We start from the raw sequence: 21,280 nt of genomic DNA, 5'->3' as shown, positions 1-21,280 counted from the left end.
TTGCTGAAACACAGCTTCAAACACAGGTCTGTCAGGTCTGGCTCAAATCTTTGTATCTTGGACTATCACTGCAGGCATTATCATGATTATGATTGTTATTATTATTATTATTACTATTGGTTTGCTCAGTTATGATGTTCAAGCTTTCAAGTATTTCGAATGATTATGGAAATTTTGATTAGCTGAAAAGGTGATCAAATGCTGTTGGTTAAACGTTGGTGTGTTTGGCTTAGTTTCAGCCTATCATAGTTCTGCTGTTTCTATAGAGAATCTATATTACCCCACTGAGTATTTCTGCCCCGTGTAATGAGTTAAATGTTTGATCTATAGGCTACAGTACAAGTCTCAAATAAAAGCCAATGACAACTGGATGCAGGCATTATGTCGCCCTTTCTTCTGTGGTTTATTTTGAAATCAATGCCAGGAAGTGCAATCGCTTAGGTCCGTGTAACTTGACACTAGTGACATTCTGTGAGCAGAGCTGAAACTGTCACAACGTCAACTGCATCACAGTGTGGGCCGCATTTTCCACAGAAATTAGACAATCATTATTCCTGTCGTGCAGCTATAGCCTTCCAATTTAGAGAAATTCTAAACTGTTTTTTTATTTTATTTGAGAGGGTTAATATTTTTTTTTGACCTTTTTTAATTTGAAATATGAATTTAATTAAGATGAAAGCCCGATAGGCTCTGCGTTACGAGGAAGGAAGACGGAAGATGCGATGGAGAAGAGACCCGAACAAGTGAACATGAGGACTTTATGTGAAAGAAACATGATTTTAAGTCTTCGTGGATTTTAATTAACATAGGCCCCACTCTACAATGCCTAAGAAATGGATACGTCGGAGGTTGCCTGTTTTAATTATCACCTTCTTCATCATTCTCTACGTGGATTTTCAATTACGCACCAACAACCTCTCCAAACTCAGCGCGGCTCAGCCTCCGTCATCTAGCGCGCTTCACCGCTCCATCCAACAGGCTCAGTATTCGGCCAATGACGCACAGAATACGGCTAATAACAACAGCCGAGGGACAAGGGGACATCCTGCCTCTGATGGTGCACAAGTTAACCAGCAAAAACTGAAGTTAGAGGACATTTTCATCGCTGTGAAGACCACAGGGAGATTCCACAAGACGCGTCTCTCGCTGCTTTTGGAGACGTGGATCTCCAGGACCAAGGCGCATGTGAGTTTTTAACACGCGATCATAGCAGAGAAATCACAAAGCAGAGAAGTTTTTATATGTAAAAAAAAAACAAAAAAACATTCTGAGGATTGGATCGATTCGACATTCGCCAAATTAGTTACACTGTTACACTGACCATGTTGCCAGAGGTTCTAAATGCTAAATAACTCATTTACTAAGTTGAAGAACGAATTACTAAAGGTTCTCGAGGAGACATGTTTTCTAAGCCAAAGATCTTTCTCTCTTAAAAGCTAAAAGTTTAAAAGCTGCAGGGCAAAGAATTGGCTTGGTAGACAACTCTAAAGTTCAGTTTAAACTTAAAAAAAAACAAAAAACGGTCAGTTTTTACAGCAAAGTTAGATTGTGAAAGACAAAATCACAATTCCCCAAGAGAAACATAACATTCAATATTAGATTTACCTTGCTTTCTTTTTTATTCTGTCTGAAAAACAACAATAAAACAGGATTCTCGGATTCAAAAGAGATTGTATTAATGTTGTCAGTTTTTGAAAACTCAAAAATGTAAAATCACTATAGGGTTTAGTTTTGTTTAGAGCCTCCAGTAGGTGAGTTTGCAGTAGGTTGGGCCAGGTAAGAGCTTTTGAGGCTGAGTGTGAAAGTGTTCACCCTGCTTTAAAGCTTGTGTCCTCGTTTATTACATCATTCATTAAATGCATTCATTACTGACTCTTATCATTGGATCATACAAGAGTTCGTGTATGACTGCTGAATGTCAGGCAACAGATTCATCTTTAGATGTGGTGATGTTGAGTTTAAAAGTGCATGAAAGGCAAAATCAGTCAGCAAGCAAGTGAAATGAAGAAGTTACAGTCTGATCAGATTGATAGCATGTCGCTGTCTGTCTGCCTGCTCTCTCCTGTTCACTCGCATGTACACACACACGAGCAAATTTACACACAAACCTAGCTGGCATTTCACTTGTACTCTCAGTGAAGCTTTGCCAACTCTCGCTGTATCTAAGGGTGATAAGTGGCTTGTCAAAACAACACAGTGCTCTACCAGGAACATTGTTTGTATCTTAGAGAGTCCAGCAGCTCTAGTTTGAAGAGACTCCATTTGTCCAATCTGGCTGGTGACATCAGAGTCCATCTTATTTTAAAGAACAATGCATGCAAATAACTCTGATATAGGCCTAAAAGGAGCAATGTACAAGTAAAAGTGAAAGGTTTAACTGGAAATGATTTCTTATTTATTTTTTTTATTTTTAGTATAAGTAAGTATTTTGGTTAATACATTTTAAATTGATTGCAAACTGTGCATTTGTGATTCAAATATGAATTAGGAACATACTTTAACATGAAACAGCTCATTTCCTTTTTTGAAACAAGTGAAACACATGAGCGGATCTTTATGGAGGAAGTGCTGCTTCATGTAGATTCTCTTCTTTGGTCTCACAATGCAGACAAACCTTTCAAAAAGTGCTGACTGTTAAGTAGAGTCCAACATTTCTCTAAAGCACATTTGAAACAGTTAAAAACAAAAACTCGTACATGTAAAGAGCTAAAGTAATACAAAATACATTTTTTGAAGACATACGTGTGTAAGTGATCCTTTATTTTAAAAGGTAAAGACACACACACACACACACACACACACACACACACACACACACACACACACACACACACACACACACACTCAAACAGGAAGCTGTGCAGGCAGGTTGTCTGGGCCAAGGGGAAGTTGCCGACATGCTGGGACTCTGTTAACAATACTGAAACGGAAACTGGTCAGAGAACAGGAAGAGCAGAGGCAGTTTGCAGAACACACACACAGACACAGACACAGACACACACACACACACACACACACACACACACACACAATGTATCACATGATTTGTTTTAATCATTCAAGGTGAAAAGTCAATTCTAGCCAGCGTGAGCACTACTGTCACTCAGCTGATCTGCTAACTCCGGAAACAGGAGTGTTTCAACGAAAAACATTTCAGCTCTGGAAAGGTAAATGTATATTGTTAACACCCAGAAGGCCCCGCTCTGTGTCCCCTGCCCTGAATCATTTTCTATCACATAAGGTCATACAAGGTCAGAAATAACCCTATTGGCTGATGTGCATAAATAGGAGGATTCAAGGATTACGTTACACTAGCTAATGTTGGTACAACTACAAATGCTTAAAGCCATGGATCTGTATCGGCTATATTAATGAGTTTCGCTGTTTGTGTGAGTTGATGTTGAAGCTTTATTCTTGCTTTTGCATCACTCTTCCTCTGTGCTATGCAGACGTTTATTTAGGGCTCATTCGTGCAGCACTCTTAAAGCTTGGCTGCTTAAAATATGCATCAGACGAGATCCCTAAACCACACTTTACACTTCCCCTTAAAGTGAAACAAGTAACACCTACCCTTCAAGTCAAATAAATTCAAACTATGCCTTATAACCAGGTCCAATAGCATTTTGAACAAGTAAGTACATACCAACCTTACTTTCCGAATAAAGGTCCTTGCTATGAGATTCTAAAACACAAGATATATTTACTGGGTAAATCTCTATCTCTCTCGCCCTCTACTGGATGTCTGACAAATGGTTTCCATTTACAATTTCTCTTCTTTGGCAATCAAAACTTTAAAAATTCTAAATGATTACTGTCACATTTTCCTCTGTAGATATCACCGAGTGTTTAAAATGTAAGTGTGTTATCCAAGGATGTCAGTTTTTAACAGGCGGCAGTGTGGCAATCTAAATAAATCTCAATACTAATCGTCTGTTATTCATGCTGACTGTGTGTACAAACCATAGACTGTACAAACACACACACTCAGCTGATGTGCATCTCATGCATCTTGTGTCTACATGTAGTCTTTTCCTTCTGCATTCTCTGTCATCATATTCTGAACTTAATCTTTTTTCATCCATACATTGACAATGCAAGTCATCAGTAAGATGTTTTATTTTTATTTCACATTTATAACCAGGAAAAAATACTTTTTCAAGAGTGTCCAAACAGGCAAAACATGTGTTTTATTCGTTTCTATGTAGACATTTTTATTTAACCAGGAAAGAAACTTATTAAGATTAAAAACATCTGCAGCCAGATGTCTGACTCCAAGTCATTTAACTTCCTGAAAAGCATCCAGCAAGAGAAGTTTGTTAAATTTCAGCTCTTTCTGTAATTCGGTCCAAGATGGGGGCGGCAGTAGCTTTAGGGGCGGCAGTAGCTCAGTCTATAGAGACTTGACTTGGGAACCGGAGGGTCGCCATGCAGTTCAAGTTCAGAAGCGGAAAAAATCTGGTAGCTGGAGAGGTGCCAGATCACCGCTCGAGCACTTCTGAAGTGCCCTTGAGCAAGGCACAGAACCCCCACCAGGTCAGGTTTCCATTGGGGGCTGCTGCCGCACTCTGACATCTCTCCATTAATGCATGTTCCCAGGTCCTGCTTGTGCATGTGTGTGATTCAGGCCTGTGTGTGTGTGTGAGAAGCATTTTCCCCTCAGGGATTAATAAAGTCTATTAAAATAAATAAATAAATATATTTGCTTTTATACAACTGTGTCACAATCAAAAAAGTTTCAACTTCACCATACCATCAACATTGTTTTTGTGACAGTCACTTAAAAAAACATATTTCGATCTAATGAATTTGAACAAACTTAATATCAATAATTTGACATCTACATCTTTCTTTAATAAAGTTGATTCTATTAATACAACAGGTTTTCTCATAGTTGTTCCTATATTGTGAAAAAGATCATCATCTGGGTGAAACTAAAGCATAACAGCACAAAAAAACATGAACTTATCTGTGTTACATATTAATCTTCACAGCCAGAGGAAGCAGAGGTCATATGTAAGTTATATTTCTTATCACCTCCTTGCGACATTATTTAAGTTGTGCTGAAGTATTTACTATCAGATCTAAAAGAGTCTGTATGTGCTGCTCAACATAACAAAGAAGTGCTCAAAGAAATAATCTGGAGACATGTTATTATTCTTAACTTTGTTCAGTGTGGCACAAAAATACATTTCCCAGAGTTGAATAAAACACGAGTTATGGTTTGTGTTTATCTCATTTAACAGGTGATTTATCCCAGTCTCAGGTTATTTAGTGCCTGCCTGGAAAAGAAAGCTGAATACGGCGCTCGGTTCAGCCTGAAGGGCTGTGCAAATGGAGTGTGACTAAAGGGTTGCCAGTTCAAATCCCCCCATGCAAAACTCCCCAGCCAGTTAAAAAAAAAAAGTTTTTTACATCTTGTCAGGTAGATGAATCTGGCACAGGATTCACAGGTGGAGGATTTGTAATTCTGATAAATTTTAAACCAATATTTAGTAATGTTGCACGACACAAAGAGCAGAATATATCAAATGTTTTTAAGAGGGAATCGGCAAAATGACAAATTACTGCTGCAGTGACTTTATTTGTAATTTTACCACCAGAGGACAGTGTTGTACTACAGATTATCTATCTATCTATCTATCTATCTATCTATCTATCTATCTGTCTGTCTGTCTGTCTGTCTGTCTGTCTGTCTGTCTGTCTGTCTGTCTGTCTGTCTGTCTGTCTGTCTGTCTGTCTGTCTGTCTGTCTGTCTGTCTGTCTGTCTGTCTGTCTGTCTGTCTGTCTGTCTGTCCGTCCGTCCGTCCGTCCGTCCGTCCGTCCGTCCGTCCGTCCGTCCGTCCGTCCGTCCGTCTGTCTGTAGAGGCATTTGAAATGGTCACACTAAGGTGTCTTATTGGACTCATAAATCTGTCACAGAACAGAATGACTGTACACTGCTCCTTTGGAACTGGTGTGTGTGTGTGTGTGTGTGTGTGTGTGTGTGTGTGTGTGCATAGACCAATTTCTTTAGCTCACAGTGGGGAAACTTGTGTCTGTCACACTGAATTTGCATTCCGAACAACATTAGTCCTGTGGGGTGACAATGAGTGTGTTTGTGTTCCCTTACTAAAGGTATTTTAATTTTATTTTCTCTTTATTTTTGTCTAGACTTTTATTTTCACGGACACAGAAGATGAGGATTTGCTTTCTGAAGGTACGTATCAATCTTGAATCAGATTTAACAAAATCTAAACCCTATTATTTTATGCAGCACCTTTAGTATAGAGACAGTTAGACTATATATATGTCATAATAAATCTGAATGCTAGGACAAATAATATTTTAAAAAAATGGTTAGTTTCCTTCTTCTGGCAAGAGCACGCGGGCCTCTTTCTGTTCAAGCAGAAATCAGCATAGTTGCTGCTTGCATACCCTATACCGTTGTATAAATGTTTCTGTTGGGTGTCAACTCACATGGTAAGAGTGACAAATTTCTATTGCACAACCGAACACTGGCAAAAACACTATGACTCTCACACATACTCAGAATCAAAAGCTAATTAGCAAGCTTAGTCACTACAAATGTGCTGTGGCAGCTGGAGGTCCATACTTATTTCCTTCTTAAGTTACTCTTGTTTATTTCTTCCATGATAGGAGGAGGAAGACACATCAGACACGCATGCATGTTGTTGCCAGAAGCTGTCTGCCCATTTGCAAAGGCACTTTAAAGAAAAACAAAGTCATGTCGTTTTGGCATTGAATCGTATTGTAGCTCTGCTCTGAATGTGTGAGATTATGTCAGCATACAATAAAAGAAGCCAGCAATTCATCCAACCAGTCAGGAGCGGCTGATAGCTGGTATCCTCTGTACACTGCATGACATGACACGTGATTGTGTCAACTTTTAAATCAGATGACTCCAAAATGTTCTGAATTTGAACAGTATAGATCCTTTCAAATAGTCTCAGATTCACCTTGACGTCTGATAACCATCCCCTTCTTTATTCCTATCGAGAAAATGGTCCGGTTACATTGGTCACATTCACAACTGACTTTAAAAAAAGGGAGACGAATACAGGAGTTCTGCTTTTGATGGTAACATCTGCACGAGACAGAGGCTTAAGCTACATTTTGATAATGATGTTCCCAAATGTTAGCATGCCGACCAACTGAAGATCCTAGTCAAACATAAACCATGTCCACAAAGAAAGAGGCTTGTTCTTAAACTGTAAGAGCAACTGGAGCCAATCCTGTTTGCAGTTTAATCCTTTCTTCACACTTTTTAGCTTGACACGTGTGTTTGAGGTTTTAGAAGTTGAAAAGCTCAAAAAATACTTTAATATTTTTCAGGGCTTTTTCTATTTCACATTTGTGTGTCCCTGCCTACCTTTATTTCTATCTCACACTCTTTCTCTCCTTCTTTCATTGAGTTTGCTCTTGTTTTGTATTACATGAGTTCTTCTCTTCTCTGTTAAGTTCCCCCTTTTTTGTTTGTTAATTGCAAGAAAACTCCTTCACACTGTCTAAACTCATTCTCCTCTCCTACGTAACTGTCCCATAAAATATATTTTTTTTGACATATTCTCCTACCTCTGTTCTCCCTTCCACCCCCCCACTCTTGCCATCATATCTATGTTTTAGATATTGTCTTTCACCCTCCTCCAACATTGTCAATACAGCCATTCAACACATTAAGATTATAATGAGCCTGTTAATTATTCAGTCAGTAGATGAACATTACAAAAGTACATACCGTCACCATCAATTCCTCCTTTTTGATAAACATCATGTATGCCTTTGAAATCTGGTTTTCTCTGTTCTGCTTTTTCACCTCTGCAGGTTATAACATGGTGGTAACAGGCTGCCAGTCAGACCACAGCCAGCAGGCTCTGTCCTGCAAGATGTCTGCTGAATATGGAGGCTTTATGGCCTCAAACAAGAGGTGAGACAGCTTAAGGTCCGCCTACCATCATGTCCACATAGGATTTAAAGATTAGGATTAAAAAAAAAAAAAAAAAAAGCAGCTGATAGTGAAAAGAAGAAATCAAAGAAGAAAAAAACAACCTTGCAGGGTTACATGCTCATAAACACAAACTCTACTATTTGGGATATATTTTGCTAACATCTTCATTGATTTATTGAGTTTCAGCATGCGCTGAACTTCCCAGAGGTCAACTGTCAGTCAAGTTTACACAAGTTCAAAAATCAATGTCTTCCACTGCTTAAAATGCATTTTTTATTTTAACCAAATAAAGTACAGAAAATCTTTCTGGAAAGATTACAGAGCATATATACCTGGCTGGACAGCACATGGACATATTCATCTTTCCTTGAAGGTAGTAACTAAATGTATATTGACTTGTTATCAGATAAAATGGTAGAAGTTATCAATATTAAATGTAAGCATGAATCAGTGACTGTATATAAAGATGGACTACGTTTCTTTTCCTCCTCCTAGTTTAGAAAAATGAAACTCAAATAATACTGCTATCTTGTACTAGTGATGTCATTTGGGGGCCAGAGTGGACATCCCAGCTCGTCCACTAAAGAAAGCACTCGTCACTTACTGACAATATAAAATATAATTGGGAAATGGAATAAAGGTAAATGTAGTTACTGATGTTGGCCTATAAGCATGTATTTATATTAGTTTATATGTGAAACAGTAATTTACATGGTTAAATTATTTAAAGCAATTTGGAAAAAGGTATTAACATTCATGACAGTGTTGACACATTGGGCGGCTGAGGCGGGGGCTGCTCCCTCACTCAGAGTGTAAACACCTAATTTCCCTTCGGGAATCAATAAAATACATTTTCTTCTTCTTCTTCTTCTTATTATTATTATTGATTGGTAGAAAAATCTCGTTTAAATAAATCAAATTATTTGTTTTTAGTATTTCTTCATCTGCAAAATAACAGATTTCTTTCCATCGATGTGTTCAAGTTTAATGCCATAATTCATATTTTACACTTTAATATCTTGATGGTGTTTGAGAATGTTCCACTGTTATTCATCATTTTATTCAACACTCTGTTAATTTCCTCCAGGGAGGAACTTGGAAACTATTGACTTTGATTTGGAGCACTCAAAGTCATTGCTTTTGGTTTTCTAGGTCTCTGTTTTGACCGTTGGCCTTTAATCATGTCAAGGTTATAATTGGTGTCTCGCTCCAAACTGGAAAATAGTTTTTGCTTCTCACTTTTAGATAGGGTCATTCCAAGCTAAAGGCAATACATTTATGATATATATTTGGTTTTAAACAGTATCTCCCCTCACCTTTATGACACATCACAACACACCAGTGGTTATCAGCTGGTCTAGCCTCAGGACCCACTCCTACCTCCTTTAAGGAATACTTAAAAAGGATGCTCTATTATATACGACCATTCAAAAATACTTCCAGGTTTCTCATGATACAAAGCTTAATACAAATGCTTGAAGTACCATCTGAAAACAACCAATGCCCCCCCCCCCCACACACACACACACACACAATATGCAACTCTAGGCAAGTCCACGAGCTTAAGCTAAAAGGCTAATTTCCATAGAAATCATTGAAACTTGCAAGTAAAAAAAAAGTGGTATTTCTGGATGCCAAATAATGTGTTAAATAAAACCCAGTGATTTAGAAATGTCTGGCTTGATTTAACTCACAACCTGCAGCCATACAATAACTGATTTGTCATCAGTATTCTGTCATATTTGATTTTTGAAAATGCAATAAGACTCAACAGCTTGTGTTTACTGTGTGACTAAATGGTTGACTGCCGCCATGTTGTAATGACGGAAGAGAAAACGGAGAGGTTTAGTTTGGCTGCAGGGCTCACTTTATTTGTATGGTGGATGGATGTGGGGCTGTTTGGTTTGGAATTGTATTGCCTGGCATCCATTAGGGTGGCAGAGGAAACACAACAACACATTGTACGAGCAGCTTTGTTGGACTCTGATGTTGCAGTAAGAGTCTGTAGAGTTTGGAATGAACATTTAACATCATGTCCAGTCATTAAGGTGGCAAGAAAAACAAATCAAGCCTGAGTCTTCATAGAGGAAAACTGTGAAATTCTTGTTAGAAGAGAGACAGACATTTCTACCGGACAGAAGTAGATTGTTTAGTAGATTAGTTGTTTTTCCTGTATTTTTTTTAACTTTATTTACAAAATCCCTTTTTGGAAACTTTTTGAAAAGACTAACAACTTGGTCAAGGATGGTCAAATGGTTAATATCCAAGAGATAAACTCCAAGTCTTATCATCTCCACCCATACAAATACAGTTTCAGAGACTGTCCACACCAAAAATCTGACCTGTTTTAGGTTGTTTGTTTGACAGTAAATACCAACCCAAATTGAACTTTGTAAAATCTAGCAGCTGTAGAAATCCAAAACATGCATACGACATTGTGAAGTGAAGTTTTGAGTCAATGGATGGGTGAAACAAAAAAAGAGGACTTTAATCTGGGAGAAACAAAAATCTTTCAAGCAATTTGTGTTTAACATTACCACAGACTGTATAGAACTTAATGAATTGAATGTGTTACTGTGATAATTAATGATGGCAACCATTATTTTATCTGAGGACTTATTTCCAGTTGGTGAACTACAGTTCCTCCTGCAAGCACACGATTATTTCTTGTAACAAAATGGATGAATTGATGCAAAATTACCCAACTTGGGCAAAGTGATAAACCAAAGACTTTCAACTTCTTAATGGTAATGTAATGCACCATCTGCTGTCGTTAAGGCAATTTTCATTTTTGAAATTATAAATGGATAAAAGACTGAAACCAGCAATTAGTTTTTGAATCATCAGACACAAAAAGAAGGAATGGAGGAAAGTGTAGAAAGCAAACTCCAGTGTTATAGTTTACCTTTATATATAATCTGTATTTTCCTCTGTGGCTCCTCAGGTGGTTTTGTCATGTGGACGATGATAACTACGTGAACCCAGAGGCTCTCCTTTCACTGCTCTTGGCTTTCCCCCAAGATGGAGATATCTATGTGGGCAAACCAAGCCTGGACAAGCCCATCACTGCTCACGAACTGCTGGAGGGCAACACAACGGTACCATTTAATTACAGTGTTTCATTAAAGGGGACGCAACGGTACCATTTAATTACAGTGTTTCATTAAAGGGGAATTCCTGTATGTTAAAAATGACTCAGTTATAAACAGTTTTGGATCTGCCCCACTGGCTGCAGTATAATCTTTCAGTTTATTTGTGCCTGATCAAAGTAGTCTCAGACTTTTACAACATTACAGACCGCTCAAAGAAAAAAAACTTTTATTGAACAGAACAAATAATAAATCACTCTTTAATCCACCAGACTACACCAAATAGAGCCTGGGTTTGAATATATAGAAATTCATCTGTAGTGTGGCCCAAACAGAAGCCTTTTTCTAAACTTCTCTAATGTTTTTCATTAAACATGGCTTCAATCGACATTTCACAATAACCTTTCAGTAATGCCATTACGCAAGTTTTTTAGTCACAAGGTCAAACAATGTATTCAAATATGAAGCAATAAATAAATTCAATTAAAAACAGGAGTTTAAATATGTGGTTATCTATACTTTTGCTCTACTGTAGTTTCATTTCATTAGACTCCATTCTTTATTCTTTATTTTGTTTCATTGTTTTTTTACCATGGATGTTACACGGACAAGGAGGAAGCAGAGCAAAAAGCATGTGGAAGAAAACATACAACATGAAGCTTTCATGTGAATGTGAAAGCTTTTCTGTCTCCCGGGGATCAATAAATGATTCCTGCCTTGCTAAAGTAATGGCTGGAAATGAAACACTCAAACATCGATAAAGGCTCCTTTTGGCTGGGAGGTTGTCAAACTATAGGGGGAATATAATATAATATATTTAAGGAATATACATGCAGATGTTCCCAGTTGTGTGTGAGTGTGTTTTACAGTAGAATAAATGTTTTCACTGAGGTGAAATGCATCCTGATTTCACCAAGCCATGAAGCATGTCATCCCCCTACCAGTTTTGCTCACTCATTTCCCCCGCCCTTTTCAACCTCCCTCGCTCAATCTTGAAATAACGCCCTTGCGCTACTTTCTCTCTGATTGCTGCCATTTACACTGAAAATAGGTATTTATTTATCTGTGCTTCCTCTCTCCCGCTCTCCCTTCTGTTTTCTGTTTCTCTCTTGTACTTTTTTCTTTTTCTTCACATTTTTCCTCCTCGCCGTCCTTTGCCGAGGATGGATTGGCGGGGAAGAAAACAAACGAATGTCAAGCTCCTCTCTGTCTACCAATCTCATTTTCTTACATCTCGCTGCCTATCTTTTTCGATTTCCTGTCACTGTTTCCAAGCTGCCACAGGAAGGAGAGGAGGATGGGGGAATAGAAAGAGAAGGAATTGAAAGACAGAGAGAGATAGGGAAGTATTTTACAATAAAATAAAAGAGGGAACGACAGACAAAGAGCCAGAGGAATCATTTAAAGGGAAGAAAATTAAAGTAAAGAAAATGATGAATGCACAGAAAGAGAGGGAAGTGCAAACAACAAGGCAGGAAATTGGGGAATATAAAGAAAAGGACATTGTAATATAAAGGGACAAGAAAGGAAATCACTGATAAGGATAGAAAAAAGAGAGAGCAAAGAAACAAAAAACAAAGTTAATGCTGGGAAGACTATAAAATTAAAAAAGGAATATTTGAATAAAGAAGAATGAAGGGAGAGGAAATTAAGGTATCAGACATTCAGCAGAGCAAAGAGAGAGAAAATAGTCATTTTGTTTGACAATCACAGCCCACTCCGACCTGACGTAGCTCATGATAAATGTCAACTCAACGCATCATTGTTCAGGCATTGAAAGATCCCACCATGCACCCATCACATCTGCTTGAGAGTATATAGGTGCAGAGTTTCAGATAAAGCAGGCCAATCTGAGGCCGATCTGTTTCTCAGATTGAGACCAACCTGAGAAACATTTTTGACCTCACTGATTGATAATTGATAAAACTACTGGAAACAAAATAGAATTGCATTAAGAAGGACTTGACTCATTTTTTTCTCTAATATAACAAGACAAATAAGAGAGTTATTATTTAATGTCACATGTGATGCTCTGCTACGGAACATATGTTAGTATTTCAGGGTTCATGCGATTTCAATACAAATTGATACCAATTTATTTTTTCAACAAATCCACAGAAAGTCAGTGGTGTACATTTGAAATTAAAGTTGAAGCAAGACTAATTAGCACACGTTTTTCTCCTCTGCACAGGAGCTTGCTGTCACTGAGATAAAAAAGAAAGAAAGTTCTTTGTTTTTGAAGTAGTGCATATCACAGGTCAAGGATTTTAACAAAATAGTCAAAACAGGGATGATAATATTATCTCAAAACAACATATTTGACTTTTTTTTTGGGTGCCATTGTTTTTATTTGTTTGTTTGTTTATATCTGTGTGTGTGTGTGTGTGTGTGTGTGTCCCTCAGAGAGAAGTGCGGTTCTGGTTTGCTACAGGGGGAGCAGGATTCTGTCTGAGTCGACGGCTGGCTGAAAAGATGGCTCCATGGGCCAGGTATTAAAAAGCTTCCCACTACTCTTCGACCTGGCCATAGAGCCGTTAGCAGTCGCACTCCGTAGTTGCAAGGCATTCTCTGGGATTAGGAGATCGGGGGTCGAACACAAAGTGTCTCTTTACGCAGATGACCTTTTGCTCTTTATAGAAAACCTTGACACCTCTTTGCCACCTATAATGTCACTACTCAAGCAGTTTGGTCAGATCTCTGGATATAAGTTGAACCTGCACAAAAGTGAATTTTTCCCTATAAATGAAGCTGCATTAGCACTAGACTATACAAACTTCCCATTCAGAATAGTGGAAAATCAATTTACCTACCTTGGCATTACAGTCACGAAAAAACACAAGTCTCTCTTTAGGGAAAACTTCCTCAGCCTGCTAGATAATGTGAAACAACACCTTACAAGGTGGTCGCCTCTCTCCACAACCCTAGTGGGCCGAACTCTATCAAAATGACTATTCTCCCAAAGTTCCTTTATTTCTTTCAAACCATACCAACGTTTATCCCTAAATCCTTTTTTGACTCATTGGACTCACTTATAACATCCTATATATGGAAGGGCAAGAGACCTCGACTAGGTAAAGTTCATCTCCAAAAATCAAAATACGACGGAGGCTTGGGTCTGCCTAATTTTCGCTTTTATTATTAGGCAGCGAATATACGCTGTCTTACTGCCTGATCTTACTTTCATTACCAACCTCGTTGTCCACTGGGGGTGGCTACGGAGCTGAAATCGGGCAAAAACATTTCCATCCTAGCTCTGCTCGGATCTTCTCTTCCTCTCTCTTCGAGTAAACCACTGGACAACCCAGTGGTCTGGCACTCCATAAGAGTGTGGGTCCAGTTCAGGAGATACTTTGGTTTTAATGACTTCTCTCTCTCTCGAGCCCCGTCTGGTCTAACCATCTTTTTCAACCTTCTCTACTTGATCCTGCGTTTCACCAGTGGCACAGACGGGGCATTAAACGTTTTAAGGACCTCTTCATAGAAAACAGTTTTGCTTCATTTGAGCAACTCTCTAAGAAATTCAACCTACCGAGCACTCACTTCTTTAGATACCTGCAACTTCGTCACTTCCTCCGTAGTCAATTACCAAACTTCCCTGAGACACCTGACACGCATGTTGTTGATGTTCTCCTCAACCTGCATCCCTCACGAAAAGGGCTAATATCGATAATATATGACAGACTGGCAGCTATTAAACAGGCCCCCCTTGACAAAATCAAATCTTCCTGGGAACAGGATCTAAACCTGTCTATTTCGGATGACACTTGGAGTTCAATTTTTAAACTGGTCAATTCAACTTCCCTCTGTGCTCGTCATAGCCTGCTACAGTTCAAAGTAGTGCATAGGGCCCACATATCAAAGGCTAAATTATCCTGCTTCTATCCAGATGTTGATCCCTGTTGTGATAAGTGTAGGACTGCTGAGGCTTCTCTTATCCACATGTTCTGGTCGTGTCCCAGTCTGGAAAAATACTGGAGAGAAGTCTTTCAAACATTGTCTTCAGTCCTTCATCTGAATTTGGAACCTAATCCTCTGCTGGCTATTTTTGGCACCACAGGAGACGTCAACCATCTCACTCCCAGTAAGCGCCGCACAATCTCATTTGCGTCACTTTTGGCCAGGCGGGCCATTTTACTGAAGTGGAGGGATGCTGCTCCGCCTACCCACGCCCAGTGGCTTAGAGACCTTATGGCCTGTCTAAAGCTTGAAAAGATTCGCTATTCAGTCTGCAACTCAACTATTAAGTTTGAAAAGCTGTGGGGGCCTTTTCTGGAATACTTTAGGAACCATCAGTAAACTTAATTGTTTTGTTTTGTCTTTCTTTGCTCTTTTTCAAATTTGTTTACGCCTTGTTTCTATCGATTGAGGATGTGTGGAGGTACAGAAAGTGACCAGTAACTGTAGATGTGTGATGCGAACTATGTGGATCCTCTCTGTACGTTGGTACCTATATGTACAGTACAAATGATAAAGTGTACCTGTATATTTCCGCTGATTTACAGTTTGCACACACCCGATGTCTACCTCTGAATACCTGTACTCCCTTTCTGGAAATGTGTAAAAAACTCAATAAAAATATTCTTGAGAAAAAGAAAAAAAAAGCTTCTGCTTTATGCACATGTTTGTGTCAGTTACTTATCTTCATATGGAAACTGTAACAGATAACAGCGACTTGACTATATGTGGAGATTTTGCTGTTATTCCTTCTTAAATGTAAAAGTTCAGACACTTCTTTGGAAGTTGGATCTTCTATACCTTGGTTGAAATGTGTCTTTTTTTCTTTTAAAGTAAAGTCAAAGTTTTTTGTTATTAATGTTTAAACCAAACTTGCTTCTCGGACAAGCCATCATTTGCTCCAGTATGCCTGAAAAAACAAACCCCAAATACAATACTACTACTACAAACTTCAGACAAATAAGTAAACTTCTATGTCATACAAAAAACTTCATGTGATTTTAATTGCATCATGCAAAGTTTGTTTGTTGACAAACTCTCTTGTTCCACTTTCCTGCGAGCTCTTGAATGCACCAACATTTTCTGAACTGTTTCTCTTCCTTCAACTGCATCAAACAGCAGTAAAAGTTTGACAAAAACAAATACAGCCGACTTTAAGTCCCTAGTGATGAATCACCAAACTAAAGCAAGTTTATAGTCTGGAAGGTTGTGTTTATACTGCTGTCAAACAACTGAGACTAATGTTTACCCGGGCTAGAATGTAGAGAATCAATCAGAAAATGTACGGAGTTCTTTGGAAAAGGTCAGCAGTAAAGTCCAAGCTAAAAGTAGTTAATGCAGCAAAATACACAAATTCCCCTCTGTTGTCCATTCAGGGTGTTATTTTCTAATTTTCTAATTTAAGCATAACATAAAGCAAAGGCTTAATCCATGTTCCAAGCCTTTATGTTCTAAAGTCATTTTCATATTGTCACAAGTGTTCTTTTTTGTGCTTCTGTTTGTAATGTTTTTTAAAACATTAAAGTGGCTCACGATTCGAGCAGACGTCCGCTAAGATCCGTCTCCCCGATGATTGTACGGTGGGCTTCATCGTGGGGATGAGGCTGGGCATCTCGATGGTCCACTGTCCTTTATTCCACTCACACCTGGAGAATCTGCTGCTCATTAGCCACAGAGGCATTCCACAACAGGTACACGATTACACAAACAAAAAATAAATGCAAAAAATAAATAAATAAATAAATGCATTAAAAACATGTTGTTTGTCTGTTATGTTTGTTGCAGGTGACTCTGAGTTATGGGATCTTTGAGAACAAAATGAACAGCATCGAGGTGAAAGGGAGCTTCTCAAAGGAGGAAGACCCCTCCAGGTAAGAAATTAATTAGCTCTTGTGTCAGGAGATTTGCGAAACATATCTGTTGTTTTTCCATGCATTGATAAATGTTTAGACCTTCTTGAAAAAAAAAAAAAGGTGATTTTAGTGCGTTGTTAAAATGTTACACCTGAGATGCTCAAACCCCCCCCCCCATCCAATCAATTCAGGAGCGCCTCACTCACTCGGAGTGCAAACTCGCAAAACAACTAATTTCCCTTCAGGGATCAGTAAAGTAAATCTTCTTCTTCTTCTAAAACACATTTTCCTGTTGTTAAAAGGTCACAAATCCTTTGATTTCAAAACTATCAAGATACATGTGCAGCATAGAAGCTTCAGTAAATGATCTCACCTTAAGGAAAAGGCCAGGAAACTCTCCAGCTCCCAGATGTTAAAGCAACACATTGTAACATTAAAGCTGCAGAAATTCAAATCTTATCATGTGCAATTGTCACAAATTAGATCCAATGTCCTACTCCAAGACGATTAACAAGGACATTTAGCCTGAAGCACTTGAAAGTTTTACTCATTACAATTGATTAGACTTTATTTCTTGCTTGTTATATCTTGACAAAAAGAAGTTTATCTGGACTTGTTCGGTAAATGTGTCTTATATTAAGTGTAATGAGATATGTTAGACTGGAAATTAGACAAACACACTTGCAAAGATATGAGTATTTGTCGTGGGAGAACTATGTTTTTTTTCTGAGTGGAAAGCCTAATGCATACGCTTTAAAACCACAGAGCATATATGAGATGCAGAAATAGCCTCCAGGTCTAAGATGGGAAGCTGATACAGAAATTCTTAATGGTAGGTGTAATATGAAACCATCGCAGTAATGAGCAGGATTCGTGGAAATTGCATGCACCTGCAGAGCTTCTTTTCTGACTCTTTTTAGTGAATGCAGACTGCCAGAGTTGTTTCAAAAGGGACTTAACATGATAGGAAAGCTCTCAGGATTCAGAAAAAAAAAAAGAAGAAAAATCCTTCTTATTTCCTGTTTCATACAATATAGAAGATATGCTATAGTTACCTCTCCCTGGACTGGAGTGATGGAGAGGTTGAAGAGGACAGAGAAATCCTTTCTTGTGCATTAAAATGAGGTGCAAGTTAAATGAATAAAAAAAAACCCTCAAAACATGTAATCAAGTAATCAAATATTAAGCAAAAGTGCATCCGATAAATATTTCAGCCTTTGAACTTTCTCAGCACTCAGTTTTAGTCCTCAGCTGATCCCAACTAAACAAGTGACACCTCTGCAGCTCCAGTTCATCTTGTTCTCTGTTGAGTCAGAGATAAAAGCAATTTGATGTAACACCCCAGAACAACAGATGTGTTTGTCTTTCTCAGTCCTCTCCAACACTAGATGTAAGAACGTATCACCACCAATGCTCCACGGTGAGCTCTTTCCATTTGTTTCCATCCGCTGGTGTCCCAGAGAGTTACGTTCAACATTGCTGCAGTCTTAAAGGTGCAGCTCAAATTGTTTATCAGTGGAATGCCTCATTATTCTTTAGTAGTTTACTACTACTTTATTAGTTTACCCTGCTTAGTATGAAGAAATTGATATATTTTTTATTTATTTTTAAAGAAAATAAGGTCAAAATTGGAGGCCAATTAGGAGTAGATCTAAGGGTGACCTAGAGCTCATAAGAGCTATTCCCATCAGAATCCATCAGGATTTCTTGGGTTAGGGATGTCTTGGTCAACTTGCTTAGCCTGCTCCTAATGCCCATGGATGGATGGGACACAGTCAGGGCTGAGGTTACATGCAAAATAAAGTTATTTTGATCACATTATGTCACATAAAAACTCTAATATGGTAAATTGAGACCAATTAATGAGGAACATAACATCAGAAATTTGTATTCAAGTTACAGTTTAAAAGCTAACTGCTTTACCTTCGAGCGACGGCAACTGTCATCGTCCCTTTTTCTGACTGCGTCCTTTGTACATTTAAATTGATTCTCAGTGGTGTAATAATTTTCTCCCTGGTCTATGAATTCACATGGTGTTTCGTCATTGCGGAAGCAACAGCACAGCGGGAGCTCCACATGCTGTACACGCACAGTCAGACACGCACAAACACACAGCACTGGCTCAGCTGATCCAGTCTAGCCCCTGTAACGCCTCTGCTACTACCTCTGAAGACGGTACACGGGGGATCACTTCGACCCCCTATTATGCCTGAGTGACAGTGATTGAAGACGAAACATCACAGGCACAAAAATATACGCCTTGAAATGGATATCTGAATAGGGTTATCGGTGCAACTACTACTCACACACTTTGGGTGTGAAAATGAAAAACTGCTTCTATTTGAAAATGCCAACAAGTATTATACTGGGCTGTGTGCCACGTCCTGCTGGGTGTAAAATGGGGCCTCAGTTTCAGGTTAAAACAAGGATATTACAGACAATAAAAGGGATTATCAAAGCAACTTGATGACAAAAATAAACATATGTTTCTGACAATATTAAGACACCATTTTAAACAAAACCCAAACTCTGCCATTAAAATATCTGCAACAAAATCAACCAAAATCTGTTTGTTTAAAAATGACCAAGCCAATCCAAGAAATGTGGAAAAAACGTTTGTGTTACTCTTTGGTGTATGACCTTCATTTCTCTAATTCTCATTTTTTTTAAAAAGTTCACAAGTTTTGACATTCCAGACAAACAAGTAGGAGCAAAAACATTATCTCCTTGCTGCAGGTGGAAAATCACAAAGAGGCATAAATTATGTTATTGGACATACGACATCTTCATTAGATGCTTCCGCCGGGCTATTTTTAGCAGCTTAAGCTTTCTTTTTTTAGCAGTAGCGGATCATCAGTATCAGTGCTGTCGCAGTCTCTACAGGCTGCTGATAGAGGACAATACAAAGTCACTGATAACTTATTGTCCCCTTTGATACCTTCAAACTTTCAGAACCCAAAGGACAGGTTTTATATTTCTTTACATATGGATAGCGGGAGCGCTACGCCTTCTTTTTAGGCTTATTTTAATCTTATTCCAGTTATTATATACTGTGCTATAAAGCTGCTCTGAAAATGAGTAGGCGTAATGAGCAGTTTCGAGTATAAGGACTTTTTTTTATCACAGATACTGTATCTATGCCAAGTCACTATTCTATACATTTTATCAGGGCATTTAAGCGTTTAAATATAGTTGCCCATATGTACAGTAAAGTATGTTGAGAAAATCCCTTTAAAAGCAATGTCCTTTATTTGACTGTTCAGGCTACCATCAGATCTGATTTCTCTGCGTTCACATCTTGTCACCTCTTTACTCTCCAAATAAAAAAAACATAACAATGCAGTTTTGGAAAATAAAGCACGCCTCTGAATTATTAATCCTCTCCTCTGTCGTCAACAGGTTTAAGACTGTACACTGCATGCTGTATCCTTTCACCAGCTGGTGTCCTTGAGCTCGTCATACAGAGACTTCAACATCCCCCAAAAAACGCACATGTGATCAGACTGGTAATTTCTGCTGGAGGAAGAGCTTTTTCTGAGCCCCCCCCAACAAAGCTAATGGATTCATTTGAGACACAGACATCAGGACCTGATCATCACAAAGCAAAGGGAGAGTTTGGACCATAGAGGGAGGATGTAACTGAAAAAAAGAGAAAAGATGTTTAAACATTTTTCACTGTTAGACCTTTCTTTCTGCACATAAAAAAAGTACAAAAGCGTAATGACGGCAATTTTTTTGGTTTCGGCACTGTTGCAGATTTGCATGGAAAAAAAAGGTCAGATTTTCTGTTTGAATTGTTTTTCAAATAATTAAGATTAAGATGATTTACACAGAGTTTGAGGTCAAAGTTTTTGTATTGATCTACTTTTTATGATGCTTGTGTGTATTTTATGAGGGGTGTCCCTAAATTAACCATAGTTACCTCCTTATCCAAACATACTGCCTCCTATCACTCCCTTTTCTCACTTGCTCCCCTTTCTGCCACCCTTCCATTTGTTCTTGTCCAGAGTCGCTCCTTGCTCCTCCAATGCTATTAGCTAAAAGCAGAAGTCATTTCCTCCTCATCCATCCTGTATTTAAACATGTATATATTGTTTGCGTACAACTTCAAAAGCACAGCTCTGAATTCATACACATAACACTTACCCACCACTGGGGCCTGAAAAACTTGTTCTCACCTGCAGGGAAATCATATCCACTTGGACAAATCAGGTTCAAAACCAGAATACAAATCATACAATGCCTTGCACACAATCTACTGTTGGTGTAGGAGCCGGAGGCAGTGTGCAGGGAGACGACAGTGTGCTGCTGGCTGCCCGCAGGTTGCTTGTTTGCTGTGAATGGAGATGTGATGAATACAGATACGCTGCAGAATGCATGAAGGGCTGACCCTTTGAGTAGTATATAGAAAAAGATTGAAAATGTACAAGGAGGACTGT

At 38.5% G+C, this 21,280-nt stretch overlaps 1 protein-coding gene across 1 annotated transcript; it reads left to right on the top strand.

Moving 5' to 3' along the window:
- Positions 1 to 512: 512 nt before the first annotated feature.
- Positions 513 to 20,967, top strand: mfng (MFNG O-fucosylpeptide 3-beta-N-acetylglucosaminyltransferase). Its single transcript, XM_079337075.1, has 8 exons — positions 513 to 1,185; positions 6,151 to 6,196; positions 7,822 to 7,924; positions 10,890 to 11,043; positions 13,438 to 13,523; positions 16,514 to 16,679; positions 16,774 to 16,859; positions 20,241 to 20,967. The coding sequence occupies exons 1-8, from the start codon at positions 823 to 825 to the stop codon at positions 20,290 to 20,292; spliced, it is 1,056 nt and encodes a 351-aa protein (XP_079193201.1). The 5' UTR covers positions 513 to 822; the 3' UTR covers positions 20,293 to 20,967.
- Positions 20,968 to 21,280: the final 313 nt, after the last annotated feature.

Source organism: Symphodus melops (assembly GCF_947650265.1).
Source record: "Symphodus melops genome assembly, chromosome: 2".
Lineage (NCBI taxonomy): Eukaryota > Metazoa > Chordata > Actinopteri > Labriformes > Labridae > Symphodus > Symphodus melops.
This window is presented reverse-complemented; position numbering and strand designations above follow the sequence as displayed.